This window comes from Schistocerca nitens, chromosome 1 (assembly GCF_023898315.1).
Source record: "Schistocerca nitens isolate TAMUIC-IGC-003100 chromosome 1, iqSchNite1.1, whole genome shotgun sequence".
NCBI classification, from domain to species: Eukaryota; Metazoa; Arthropoda; class Insecta; order Orthoptera; family Acrididae; genus Schistocerca; species Schistocerca nitens.
In genome coordinates this window covers 484,145,026-484,159,757 of record NC_064614.1, presented here as the reverse complement: position 1 = coordinate 484,159,757, position 14,732 = coordinate 484,145,026, and the positions used below count along the sequence as shown (strand labels likewise).

The 14,732-nt window shown below is 43.5% G+C and overlaps 1 protein-coding gene across 1 annotated transcript in view; it reads right to left on the bottom strand.

Annotated features, from left to right (window-relative positions):
* Positions 1-303: 303 nt before the first annotated feature.
* The window catches only part of LOC126255811 (protein scabrous), a 226,329-nt gene continuing 211,900 nt past the window's right edge, over positions 304-14,732 (bottom strand). Inside the window, exons 8-9 of the mRNA XM_049955434.1 lie at positions 13,041-13,223; positions 304-3,362 (exon numbers count right to left, since the gene is read on the bottom strand). Coding sequence (XP_049811391.1) covers positions 2,848-3,362; positions 13,041-13,223 — 698 coding nt within the window. The 3' untranslated portion in view covers positions 304-2,847. The remainder of the gene's footprint in view (positions 3,363-13,040; positions 13,224-14,732) is intronic.

Sequence of the window (14,732 nt, the reverse complement as noted above, 5' to 3'; positions counted from 1 at the left end):
CTTAAAACATGTTCACACTTTACAGATTTGAATAAAGAAATCCCACTACTGATGGCACACAAGTTTGGGTCTATATGAAAAAATAGTGTTTTGCATAACAGTGTTTTTACGTATAAGTATCATTAGAAGCAAAGAGTGTATTTCCTTCATAACATGTTTGGGCTAGCATATGACATGCACAAGACAAGAGTGAATGCTTATAGGAGCAAAAGCAACATTACTTCATTGTTTTCTGTCATCATATTATTGGAAGTTATAAAGGCAAAGACTTTTAAATAAAATTCACACAACTCATATGCATCTTTCATGTTTTTAATATTAAACTGTGTGATAATTTCATACAATTATATACAGGTCTCAGTAATTGTTGTATTACTGTTGAATAGATGATCATATTTGTATGTAAAGCACTTGTAACAAACAGTATTTACACATACAAACATTCTAACTTACAATGATTACCTTTGTGTGACTATTCCTAATCTTCTGGATATTTACACCAAAATATTGACTATGGTCATTCAGTAGAGCTCTGCAATGAAGCTCATTGTGACCTAGTAATCAAGGAGGATACAATTTGCTCCTCCCGATCAAATAAATGACTACGGCACACTCATACAACAATTTTAAGTACAAGATACCAAGATAATTCTCACCAACTGCCACAACTTTTTTTAAAATTTTCTTTCCAGTAAGTCTGCATATATAATAGTATACACATATGTTCACATTAGCAGATCATTATATGCTGATTATTTTTGTCATCTTATGATTTAGACACAATCTATCTAACAATAATAAATTCCTTTGCAGCACACAGCCATCAGTACAAATGATGGGTTTGCAAAACATTCATCCTCTAGCAACACTAAACCTAAATGTTTTTCATGAAACAAGCTCTCACATTTAAACATCTTTTGCTCACAGCCTTAATTCTAAAATTATCTGATGCTCTCAGCATTAATTTATTGAACAGTAATAAGATACTCAACACTTCGGTAGTACATTTTGCATGAAGTGGATTTTCCTGTTAAACAAGGGAAACATACATTCTCTTTATATTCACAGAGCAATTTGTAATATACTTTGGACCTAGATGTAATATCAGATTATAATACCAGAACGGTACCCGGTACCCTGACACATCTGCTGCCACTTTTCTGTGGCAAATAACAGTTCTCTTTGGATATAATGCCCATGTATTTCACTTATATAATTTACAACATATTTAAACAGTCAGCTTGTCTTTTATTACAGTAGATTTATGGACACATAAATTGTGTTAGTAATATTTTTTTTATTGTTACTAAGAAGATTTTCTCTCATAACTATCTTTGGCAACAGGCAGGCATTTTAATCTATAACTAACACATAATATTATGGTGCACATTCACACAGATGGGTTAACTACTTAACTTAAACAAAGATATAAATAAAGGAACTGCACTGCATATAATCAAACTGTGAGATCATAGTGTGTCCAACCGAATCTCTGATGAAGAATAAAAATGCCATACAGATATAATATAATTACTGGTCCAAGATTTATGAGCCACTAAAATAGTGGATGGTTTACAAACATGAACACATCAAAAATAGTTAAAAGTGTGTAAAACTCTCAACACAAACAGTTGATGGCAATTCCTGTAGTGGAATAGTGATGCAGTGTTTACCACACTGATGCACTGCTAACGTTTCTTGGGGTTGGTCCCATTATTGGTGGGATTTTCCCAATCCAACACATTTAAGAAAGCAATATATTTCAGTCTAGGACTAGAAAATAAACATAAATACAAATAAAAAAGTTGACAGCACATACAAAATTGATTAATAAATTACAGTCTCTCATATGACACCAAGGATACTGAATTCTACAGTTGAACTGATTGGGAAAGTGTTCGATCAAAAACAATAGGATGGAGAAATGTTTGTAATGTGTCTCCATATTAAACTACTGGAGTACTACAGAAAGATACAAGATGAGTAAATTTGAAATGAATAATGTGGTAATACTAAAATATTTCACAGAATAAAAGTAATTTCTGGTTTCCACTCCGGTTCAGTAATTGAAGATGTGGGCGTGTGAATGTGACTGTTGAAGAATCTGCAGAGTGTAGGTTTTGCTAAGAGGAATGGGCACATTGCAACATTTATCTGTTGTTTACAATGAAAACATAAGTTTCAATTGTTTGGATTTATGTCCACTCTGTGCAGAAACTCTTTCTTTGGTAAATATGTGCAGACTGCACACATGGCAATATAAGAGTAAACTTCAGAAATATACACTGTACAAATGTTGTTACGGTCTACTTGACTATCAGTATTCCACCAGCACACAGAGTTGATAGCAAAATGTCTGTGCACCGTCCACCCTCACCCCCCCCCCCCCTCTACCCAAACACACACAAACACATGAAGAAGCATACAACAGACTCAATGACTCTCTGGCAATGGCAGACACTATGTGGGATTTCATTTAAAATTATTGGGAACAACTGTCGACTTCCATTCCAAGTATTCGTCATTTTGTCTTTCAGGACTTCTGTCATATGAAACCACGTAAAAGGTAACCAGTTTTAGCCACAAAAGGCACGGCATCTTAGTGGTCAATCAGGGCACCAACACTTTCAGCCTCTCATTCTCCTTCAAGACATCGGTGCTGAGCTCGCTGTTGTGACTCGCATCATCTCGGGAAGGCTATAACAGTGAGATACATTAGGGTCGGGTTTCGCTAACGACTCCTCCGAGGGTGAGGTATACCGTAGGCGCACATCCATACACAAAGAGAGAGCAATCACTTGTCGCTTGCCCAGCCCATCAGTAGCTGTTCGCCAGTGCCCCTCAGGATCACGCAGCAGCAGCGGTCGGTGGTGGCGACTGCGAGTCCTCTCCCGCGTCGTCCTCCAAGGCCAGAGGCGCTGCGGTGGCGTCTACGTCTGCGCCTGCGTGGCACCCCTCCCTGGTGCGCACGCGCATCTCGGACCAGGCGACGGCGATCCACTCGTTGCGGCTCGCGTCGAACCACGTGAGGCCGAGGTTGTAGCGGCCGTTGAGGTTGGCGTGCTGGCAGTGCGAGAACCACCAGCCGCCCTCGTAGTTGGCGGCGCAGTGCGTGTTGCTGATGTCGAGGTCGCGGTCGATGGCGGAGAACTGCATGCGCTGCTGGTACTCGAGCGCGTCGCTGGCGTTGCCGCGGTAGTTGGCCACGTGCAGGCGGTAGCCGTCCGACGCCGGCCCCACGTGGAACTCGCCGTATTCGGCGTGCCAGCGCTTTCCGTAGATGTCGCGCAGGTCGACGCGGAGGCTGGAGCAGTTGGCCGCCGTCAGCCGGTGCAGCGCCTCGTTGCCCAGCCAGAACTCGCCTGCAACACACACAGCGCACTCTCAGACTCTCTGCCTCTCCCTCCCCCCCCCCTCTCTTTCACTCAATCTCTCTCTCTCTCTCTCTCTCTACACACACACACACACACACACACACACACACACACACCAAGTCACTCCCGCTTCTATCTTCCACTGTAATTCTAACAGCAAAGGAAGCCAATTCGAACTAAGCACATAATAACGACTTTTCAGAGACCGCTACCATTTGCAAAATTTAACGACTTGCATGAAATATTAAATGAAGCAACCTGTTTCGGGCCGGCTGGAGTGGCCGAGCGGTTCTAGGGGCCGTGCGACCGCTACGGTCGCAGGTTAGAATCCTGCCTCGGGCATGAATGTGTGTGCTGTCCTTAGGTTAGTTAGGTTTAAGTAGTTCTAAGTTCTAGGGGACTGATGACCTCAGCAGTTAACTCCCATAGTGCTCAGAGCCATTTTGAACCTGTTTCGGAACCGAGGTGTAGCAAAGCTAATGCAGTGAGCGCTCAGCTACGATCGCCTCTCTTCTGCAAGAAGGAAGTCAGTACCAAGACTAAGTTACCTGTGCCCCGTTCAATCTTTCTACCAACTTTGTTTTATGGGAGCGAAAGCTGGGTGGATTCATGTTACCTTATCAATAAGATTGAGGTTACGGATATGAAAGTAGCTAGGATGATTGCAGGTACTAGTAGATGGGAACAATGCAGGAGGGTGGCCACAATGAGGAAATCAAAGAAAAACTGCGGATGAACTCTATAGATGTAGCAGTCAGGGCGAACAGGCTTAGATGGTGGGGTCATGTTACATGCATGGGAGAAGCAAGGTTACCCAAAAGACTCATGGGTTCAGCAGTAGAGGGTAGGAGGAGTCGGGGTAGACCAACGAGAAGGTAGCTGGATTCGGTTAAGAATGATTTTGAAGTAATAGGCTTAACATCAGAAGAGGCACCAATGTTAAAACTGAATAGGGTATCATGGAGGAATTTTATAAGGGGGACTATGCTCCAGACTGAACGCTGAAAGGCATAATCAGTCTTAAATGATGATGATGATGACCTGTTTCGAGGTATAAACCTCCTTTTCAGGCTACATTGGCGATACGGAAACCTGCCTTGGCGGAAACAGAAATCTTCCTCCATGGCCAAGAGTAGAAAAGCGAGATCCTTAAAAAAACTTCAGATTTCATGAACTCATATTTCTTCTTCAAATTCTACCCTAATGAAATAAAAATACGTACAAATGAGGTATATAATGGGTGAGTCAAACCGGACTTCACAACTTTGGAACGATATAGAAATTTATTGAGATAACTTACAGAATCGATAGATGCGTTATTTTGTAACACACGACCTCAAGTTTGATTCACCTAGTGCATCAGTACCCCATTCCGCCACCACGAGCTCCAGCGTAGTGCACAGTTAAAATGGCTACCTTCTCTGGTGCGGAGTGTTCAAATGGTTCAAATGGCTCTGAGCACTATGGGACTTAACATCTATGGTCATCAGTCCCTTAGAACTTAGAACTACTTAAACCTAACTAACCTCAGGACATCACACACATCCTTGCCCGAGGCAGGATTCCAACCTGCGACCGTAGCAGTCGCGCGGCTCCGGACTGAGCGCCTAGAACCGCTAGACCACCGCGGCCGGCTGGTGCGGAGTGTGCTCGCTGTGTTTCGATTTCATGAAACGATCTCTGCAACAACTGTTCGGCTTGTATTTCGCACACGAACTTTATTGAGACGTGTGTCCACTGCGACATGATAAATGAGCAGGTCGCTCTTGTGTTGATGGTTATGTCGGACATGTCAGGCAGAGCTCTGCCTGTAGTCCACAACAATCACCGGGAGGCGCGTCTTGTGAGGCTGGCATTCCACAAAAGATCGTTTGGCGAGTACTGCGTAGACGTTTACACTTGAAACTATACAGATTTACAATGGCACAACACATTAGTGATGGAGATATGGTTGCTGTGGGGAATTCCGTGCTGAAGTGTTGCATCGGATAGAGGACGACGAGAAATTTGTGAACACGATAATCTTTAGCGTTGAGTCAACGGGTCATATCAGCGGCATGGTGAAAACCCATAACTGCAGTATATGGGACAGCGAAAATCCATATGCAGCACTGAAACACATTCGTGACAGCCCCAAAGTTAATGTTTTATGCCCTTAGCAAATTGAAAGTATACGGCCCTTTATTCTTCAAGGAGAAAACTGACACTGGTGTTGTGTATCTGGATATGCTTAGAAACTTTTTAATTCCACAGAGGTAGGATGGTTTACTACCAGCGAGACGGTACATCACCTCATTTCCTCAAGGAAGGTCGAGGTTTCGTCGACAATCGCTTCCCAGGTCGGTGGATTGTCCGTGAAGAACCAATCGTTTGGTCACCTTGCTCCCCTGACTTGACACCACTGGATTTCATTCTCTAGGATTTCATTAAGGACCCTGTGTATGTTCGTCCCCTACCAAACTATTAAGCCGACCGGAAAAATCGAGTATACGGTGCCGTTGCACAAGTTACGTCCGACTTGCTGCAACGAGTGTGGGAAGAAATTCCTTACCGGTAGGACGTTTGCCGCGTCACAAATAGCAGTCACATCGAACAAAACTGACACTTGACACTTTCGTGTGAAACTTGAGGTTCTTTGCTAAAGAATAACACATCTACCAGTTCTGTAAGCTATCGCAATGAATTTCCATATCGCTTCAAAATTGTAAAGTCTTTTTTGACTCATCCTGTATATGAATCTGTATTCCAACAACTATATCTTTGAAATTCCTTAAAGCAATTTTCACACTGTGACTTTTAACACCGAATTCCCACAGTCTCTCTCATTGTTATCTATTTCGTCGCAACCATCAGAGATGTTACATAAGAGAGATGTGCATAGGACATTGTAAGTGACTGATAACACGAGGATCGACACATCAATAGTTAAACCGAAACAAGCTTTGGGCTTTTGACGGCCATCTTGTTTCCACCACATAGTAGAATTGATTGTGATGTCGTACCTGAAGTGTCCCTTGCAAGTGTATGAAAGTGATTATCAAGATCCAAGAAGCCGTAGCAATGGAAGCAACTGAACACACCAAAGCCATTTCATATCAACAAAGTGAGTGAATATTTAAAAATTTTTATGTGAACAGCAGACCAGCTCACGAAGTGAATATTCCCTCATATTAGCATTTCCGTCCCTTTAGAAGCAGGATGGCTACAATACATGCCAATAGCGTACATAAAAATATTTGTGTGTGCTTTTGTGAAATTGTTTTGTATTACCGTTATAGTCCGAATACGAGGTTTATAACTCGAAATATGTTGTTTTATTAAATAATTTAAATAAATCAACAAATTCTGTTACGTAGCTGTCCCTAAAAAACTTTTAAGATTTTTGAAGCAGTCACTGTCGACTAACAGTTAATATGGTTTTGAATTGTTCAACCCAATAATTTGCTATTACAATTTCGCAAGTTTTCTCTGCGGCAATTGTTTAGAAAGTTATCTTTACATCAGGTGCGTCTGTTTACTGTTAAAATTCAGACATTCGAGAACTTTAACCCCCGTCCTGATCATCCGATGATTTCTCAGAATAACCATTCACGTCCTTTGTTCAAACATAAACAACACTATCATTCACGAAGAAATAAACTCAAGGAACTTTTCAGTCCGCGGGCTAGTGTAAGGTGTTATTAAAATTGCGATAAGGTTAAAAGAGTGTGCCCAATGGAAGTCAGATCCCGAATCGATGCCTGTCACTAGTAGCGCTTTGATCTACTGAGCTTTCCAGGTATGCGTCACATTTGAGTTGAAGCTTTATTCTGCTTCCACCTCTAACCTACTTACCAAACTCCACAGAAAAGGGCCTCGATTACCTCTACAAGGCAGTAGAATGCCTTTTACACAGCCGAGCGACTGTTTCAACAGCATGGGGTTGAATGAACGTTAAGTAATCCAGGTAGGCTACATAACTTTGAAATGTATCTTTCTTAGAGAACACTAGCTAATTAATACGAAACGTGACAATGAGTCGTAGCAAATTACGTATTTAACCTGATACTACTAAATCCCTCATAAAATTTACGACTGCAGTAGGGTATAAAACAGGACATTTCGTACTTAAGTTGATAAGTAACGGCCGGACGGAGTGACCGAGCGGTTCTAGGCGCTTCAGTATGGAACCGCGCGACCGCTACGGTCGCAGGTTCGAATCCTGCCTCGGGCATGGGTGTGTGTGATGTCCTTAGGTTAGTTAGGTTTAAGTATTTCTAAGTTCTATGGGAGTGATGACCTCAGATGTTCGGTCCCATAGTGCTCAGAGCCATTTGAACCATTTTTTGATAAGTAACATACCATTGGAGATCTAATAATGCTAATTAACTAATGCATAACCTATAAATTATGACTCCCTTGAATAAAATGTGAAGTACGATGGTTTTGTAGCAACATGACGTTCCGCCCCCCCCCCCACCCCCTTTTAGTTTCTTGGATTAAGAAATTAAAATGCGTCTGACCATTCTAAGAATATAAAAAGCAGTTTATTTATCACACTCACCTTGTTTGTGACATTCACTTAATCTTTGCACTCCTAGTACACGAAAGACCTTGCTAATATTATTCACATACTCTGTCTCTACGATTTCGCTCTCGATTGCCTACCTCATTGTCGTCTAACTGCTGGATGTCGTAGACTACACCCCATCTACCGATTCCTTCTCTTGTGAGCACTATTCCACAGACGTAGTACAGCATCGGATGCTTCTAATTTTCTCTGAACTCGTCATTCACCCCCTCCCTCGTCTCCGTTTCACCCCCGCAGAATGCTATGTTCCAGACAGTCGATTTCCTAGAGTTCATTAAATTCCACGATTGCCGCCACTTAACAAGTGGTTTTGCTCACGTATGACCGCATTGTGCCTGTTGAAATAGAGGTGCCTCGATTCATATTTCCAAAATGTGAATGTCAGCTTTCCTAAATAGTAACACATTCACAGATACAGAAAGGTCAGTGCGAGAAACGTAATTTTCGCCGTTTGTGTGGGTAGATGGCGTTCGTTGGCGACTGAAAAGGTGGCATTTCGGGACAAAAACGGCAGCGGTCGCTAGGGGCTGGCGCTGTCCAGTATCCGCGATTGCAGCCGGCGGCGGCGCAAGCACAGACGGGGGCTGCGGCGCGCGCCATTGAGTGGCCTGAAAGCGGCGGCGGCTGCTGCCGCCGCTGGTGTGGAGACACAAAAGAGAGCCGCCGGCGGCGACAGTGGCAGTCCTAATTATGCGAGCGCCCACACACCTCCCACGCTTGCGGACATTTCACCTGCCAACTGTTCAGATAAGCGAGCGCACACAGCTGCTGCGCGCATCCGTTTCGTCTTCATTGTGTTGGCCACGAGGCTATAACGCGGAATTCTTCTTTTTCACTTGTTTTTGGGTGATCGCACCTGTCTGCACATACATTCTCAGCGCTTTCAGCATTATGTGTTTGAACTGAACTCCATCCGAACATGCTTTGGAAGGTCCAACGGTACCGATCGACCCCCATGACATCCTAAGCCGATAGTCGTCACTGGATGCGGGTATGGAAGGGCACGCGGTCAGCACACCGCTCTCCCTGCCGTTGTCAGTTTTCATTGACCAGAGCCACTACTTCTTAATCAGTTAGCTCCTCCGTTGGCCTGACAAGGACTGAGTGCACTCCACTTGCCAACAGCTCTCAGCCGACCCGGACGGTCACACATACAACTGCTATGAAAGTTTGACAGCGATTAACTTCGGTGATCTGACGAGAACAGGTGTTACCATTGCGGCAAGGCTGTTGGCCCTTACGTACATGAGCCATCAAAACTGTAGGATTCCATAACGCAAAGGAAATAATAGGAGAAACATTGCGAAAATATAAAAACCCGCCAGGTTAGCCGAGAGCGCTAATGCGCTGCTTCCTGGACTCGGGTAGGCGCGCCGGCCCCGGATCGAATCCCCCCGGCGGCTTAACGACGGAGGCCGGTGTGCCGGCCAGCCTGGATGTGGTTTTTAGGCGGTTTTCCACATCCCACTAGGTGAATAACGGGCTGGTCTCCACGTCCCGCCTCAGTTACACGGCTCGTAGACATCTGAACACATTCGCACTATTCCACGGATTACACTAGTCGCAGACAGTTGGGGTACACTAATTCAGTCCCACGGGGTACGGGGTGGCGGCAGGAAGGGCTTCTGGCCACCCCTTAAATTAACCTTGCCAAATCAGATTAACCATGCCGACCCTGCGTCATTGCGGGAAAAAGCACAAGCAAAAGAAAGAAAGAAAGATTGCTAAAACGTAAAAGAAGCTGATTTAGAAGTTGAGTGTGGTAATAACGTCGTTGCTGGACGATTACTGTTCACAATATACACCGTCCGTCCAAAACGTTCAGAGAGTGATTTCGTTCCTGGCGTATGAACATTGCCAGCGCACTATTTACGGTGACAGCTTGAACTAACGATTGTAAACAATAGACATGCATTCCAGCAGTCGTTGTGAGCGGGCGCTGTTAAGTTGTAATAAACGTGCGGCCCTAGTGTGTCGACGCTGTTTCATAAATCGCAGTTCAGCAACATCGCTAAATGAAGTGCTCAAAGCCATATCTAGAATGTTTCGAAGAAGTGAGAAGTGTGCACAAAGTTTGTTCCGCACACCCTGACCCCCGAAAAAAGCCAGCGACGCTTGGACAGCTGCAGCATCCTGACTGAATTGCAAACCAACGACAATTTTTTTTCTGGAAAAAAGATCATCAGCTGTGACGAGACTTGGTGTTATCAATACGAGCCAATCAAAAAACGACATAATGTAGAAATTCACGTGAATGGTCAACACTTTGACGAAATAACCGACATTTATGCCAAAGTGACGCTCGAGTTGAAGATCCCACAATTATACGAACTTTATATGCGTTAAATTCAAGTAAGGAGGGGGGATGGGGGGATGATGACTATGCACACCGCCTGAGACACTAAAACCCCCACCTTAACTTCAGAAACAAAGTTCCACATATCGTCCCCCGCTAAAACCACTGTGCAATAAAAGTGGCGCATTCTAAGAAGAGACTGTATGTTCCGGGTTTGCTGCACAGTTCTGGTATGGTGCGGATGACAGGTGCGTCACAATGTGTGAATGAAATAGCGCGACAACTGGCAACATACTCCAAAGTTCCAGAAATTTATAAGGGGTATCGAGACTCGCTGCTGTATTATATTAATTTTTACTTTTTTCACTTGTACCCCAGATCAGCTAAACTGCCATGGTGGAGTGAGAACGCTGTGGATGACATTCTCGTTGTACATATTATGAATTGCTACTTACGTATGTATTCTCTAGATGGACTCACATTCTATGACAACTGTATTTTGACTGTCGTTCTGTATTTGTCAAATTAAGGTTGTAATTAGTTCGTTACACAATTATTCGACAGTTTTGTAGCTATGATGTCATGTGTTTGCAAAAACAAACACTGTTATGCAGATGACTTTTATATTATTTGGTTGAGCCACGATCGCTATAAACATATGCTACTATGAACATACAGCAACCATACATATACACATCGCCAACTGTATAACAGTGCTTATACTTTGTAAACATATGACATCACAGCAGTAGTACTGTCAAATTACTGTCATAACAAATTAATTACCACCGTAATTCAGCAAATATAGAACGACAGTTAAAATATACTTTCCGACAATGTAATATGAATGTCAGACCATCTAGACATATATACATAAGTAGAAATCCATGCTCAATCGACTAATGACCTCAGCAGTTGAGTCCCATAGTGCTCAGAGCCATTTGAACCATGCTCAATCATCAACTATAACATAAAAATGTATAATGAAAATAATGCCACACACACTGTACGGCAGGTAGCTCGATAATGGCAGTTTAGTCGAAACAGATCTGTAGTGGAAGTGAGAGTATTAAAAACTAATACCATACAGCAGCAAGTCTCGACACCCCTTATAAATACGTCACTTGCTGACTTATACTATGCTGGAGGCCCTATGGAACTCTATCTACTGTGAAATTTAACACATAGAAGACGAAAAAATGGAAAGTAATTGTTACTTAAGTAAAAATAAATTTTTAATTTGACATATTTTTAAAAAGGGCCAAAAATGGCAAAATAATTTCTGCTAGCCCCATATACTAAAAACGTGGGGCGCATAGATAGGATGTGATCTACTTTTGCATGTACGTGTTTTTCGTTATAAATCTTACAAATGTTGTCAAAGCTACTATTCACAAGCACAAATTTCCAGGACTGTCTTTGTGGGGTGAGGGATCTGCATGGGGCTAAGAGAAATTATGTTAATTATGTTATACTTTTTAGCCCGATTGCACAACGCGTTATATTAAAAATTTATTTTTATTCTTCTGCTTCACTTCCTATATTTGGCCAATTGGCTGCCTGAGGCGTCTTGTCATGCTCCCCCCCCCCTCCCGCCTCCCCCGTCGGAGGATCGAGTCCTCCCTCGGGTATGGGTGTGTGTGTGTGTCGTCCTTAGCGTAAGTTGTAAGTTAGTTTAAGTTAGATTACGTAGTGTAGAAGCTTAGGGAGGTCCCATAAGACCTTACGACAAATTTCCGAAATTTCTTCTAGAGCATTTATTTTTGTATCGATAGCTACGATGCCACAACGTAGGTGCGCTCTGCTAGGTTGGCACTACGAAAGACACAGAAGACAGCGCCAGCTAGCCGGTGCTGTCGAGGTCTACGAGCACCGCGACTGCTTCAGCCTATTTGATCAGGTACAGCCAGCCAGGACACTTCGATTCAACTCCGCACCACCTTGCAAGTTATGTAATATGTTTGCATATGTTATCCACTAGTAAAGGTGCTTTAACTGTGTCTGCAGTACCGAGAGATTAGTACCGACTTGTATTAATTACATTTTCCCGTTCCTACCCACGCGCCGCCTTCCAGGTGGGATACAATATTTATAATTTAGAGTCTTTATCGGAAATCTTTCACCACCCGTCGTTTTCTCCTATTTTGCTTCATATATTCCTAAATCCTCATTTCTATATGGTTCTTCCCTTTACAACCTACCACTCTCCCATAAACCCTCTCAATTAATGAATTAATCAACCTTCCACTGCCGCCCGGAGTAGCCGAGTGGTTCTAGGCGCTGCAGTCTGGAACCGCACGACCGCTACGGTCGCAGGTTCGAATCCTGCCTCGGGCATGGCTGTTTGTGATGTCCTTAGGTTAGCTAGGTTTAAGTAGTTCTAAGTTCTAGGGACTGATGACCATGGATGTTAAGTCCCATAGTGCTCAGAGCCATTTTAACCATTTGAATAATTATTTAGAACTTAAAAAAGTGTTTATGTCTGCATCAGTGCAGTACTTTATGAGGTGTCCGCCCCCGGTAGCTGAGTGGTCAGCGCGACAGAATGTCAATCCTAAGGGCCCGGGTTCGATTCCCGGCTGGGTCGGACATTTTCTCTGGTCAGGGACTGGGTGTTGTGTTGTCCTAATCATCCTCATTTCATCCCCATCGACGCGCAAGTCGCCGACGTGGCGTCAAATCGAAAGACTTGCACCAGGCGAACGGTCTGCCCGCCGGGAGGCCCTAGTCACACGACATTTATTTATTTTACTTTATTAGATACTACGCTACGTTGTAGCAGAGGCAGTGGACTACTGACCGGCGGGTGAGCCGAAGCCGGCGGCGTACTCGTGCCAGCGGCGGTTGAAGTCCTCCGAGCCGTCGACGCGGCGCTGCACGACGGTCCAGCCGCGGTCGCACCACGCCAGCAGCGGCCGCGACAGCCCGTCCGGGCTCAGCAGCTGCAGGCCGGAGGCGTCGCCCGCCGCCGCCGCCGAGCAGTCTGCCAACACACAACGCACCGCGCCGTCAGCCAAACAGGCGGGCAACCAGCTGCGGCTGCGCGCACTTCACAGGGTGTAAATACACCGACACCGACACACACACTCAATGTAAGCAGTAGCCGAGGTAGTAGCAAGGCGGCGTTGTACACAGCCATCCCCGGCACCCCAACTCCGCGTGTTGTTCAGCCAGCACACGCGCAAGCAGTAAAAGTAATTTTCAAACAAGAATTAAAAGAGAGGAAAAATAAATGCTTTAATGTTGCCTATGACAACCGTTATTTCGTCAGGGTCGAAGAAGAACTTGGAAGACTGTAAGTAGGCTGTTTAGGTTTTTATGTTGGTAACGCCACGTAGCGCTCTATATGAAAATCACTGACTGTGCTGCGTGCAGTCTGTGGCTGGTTTGCATTGTTGGAATTTGCTATTGTACAGTTGGGCAGTTGGCTGTTAACAGCGCGTAGCGTTGCGCAGTTGGAGGTGAGCCGCCAGCAGTGGTGGATGTGGGGAGACAGATGGCAGAATTTTAAGAGCGGACGATCTGGACGTGTGTGCGCTAGAAAGAGTAAATTTGTAATACTGGATATCATGAACTGATATATATATAATGACTTTTGAACACTATTAACGTAAATACATTGTTTATTCCTTATCAAAATCTTTCATTTGCTAACTATGCCTATCAGTAGTTAGAATCTTATATTCAGCTGGCAGTATTGGCACACTGCTGTATTGCAGTAGTTTTGAGTAACGAAGACTTTTGTGAGGTAAGTCATTCATGAAAGGTATAGATTATTGTTAGTCAGGGCCATTCTTTTGTAGGGATTTTTCAAAGTCAGATTGCGTTGCGCTAAAAATATTGTGTGTCAGTTTAAGCACAGTCATTTATAATTTTTCTAAGGGGCCGTTTCGAGATCAATCGAATGATACGGATAGTGTCTAGATAGTGAATTATAAGATGAACATCAACGAAAGTAAAGTGAATTATAACAGAACATCAACGAAAGTAAAAGAGTTAGTAGTAGAATTAAATTAGGGAATTGTACTATGAAATGAAGTACTGTAAATAGTGTACGAGTTTTGCAATTTGGGTAGCAACATAACTGACGATGGCTGAAGTAGAGAGGATATAAAATGCAGACTCGTTATAGTACGAAAAGCCTTCTCTTAAAAGAGGAACTTTTCAACATCTGTATAAGGAAATCTCCAGACTGAATAAATCATAATCGCCCAGTCCAAACAGCTCATGATAAAATTTAGTAAATCTGGTGAGGGTTTGATCCTATACTGTAGGTGTCGTTGAAGAGGGCATTTTTCGAAATTCCACACGTGTGTCAAATAGGGGATGAAAATTTTTAACAAAATTTCACTTCTCGATTAGATACAAATAAATGTATGTCGGGGGATTAAAGTAGCTACGGAAATATCACAAAAAGAACGCAAAAGACACGATTTAAAGAAAATCTTAACTGTAACAACCAGAATCGTTTTCTGATCAGAAGCACATTCGC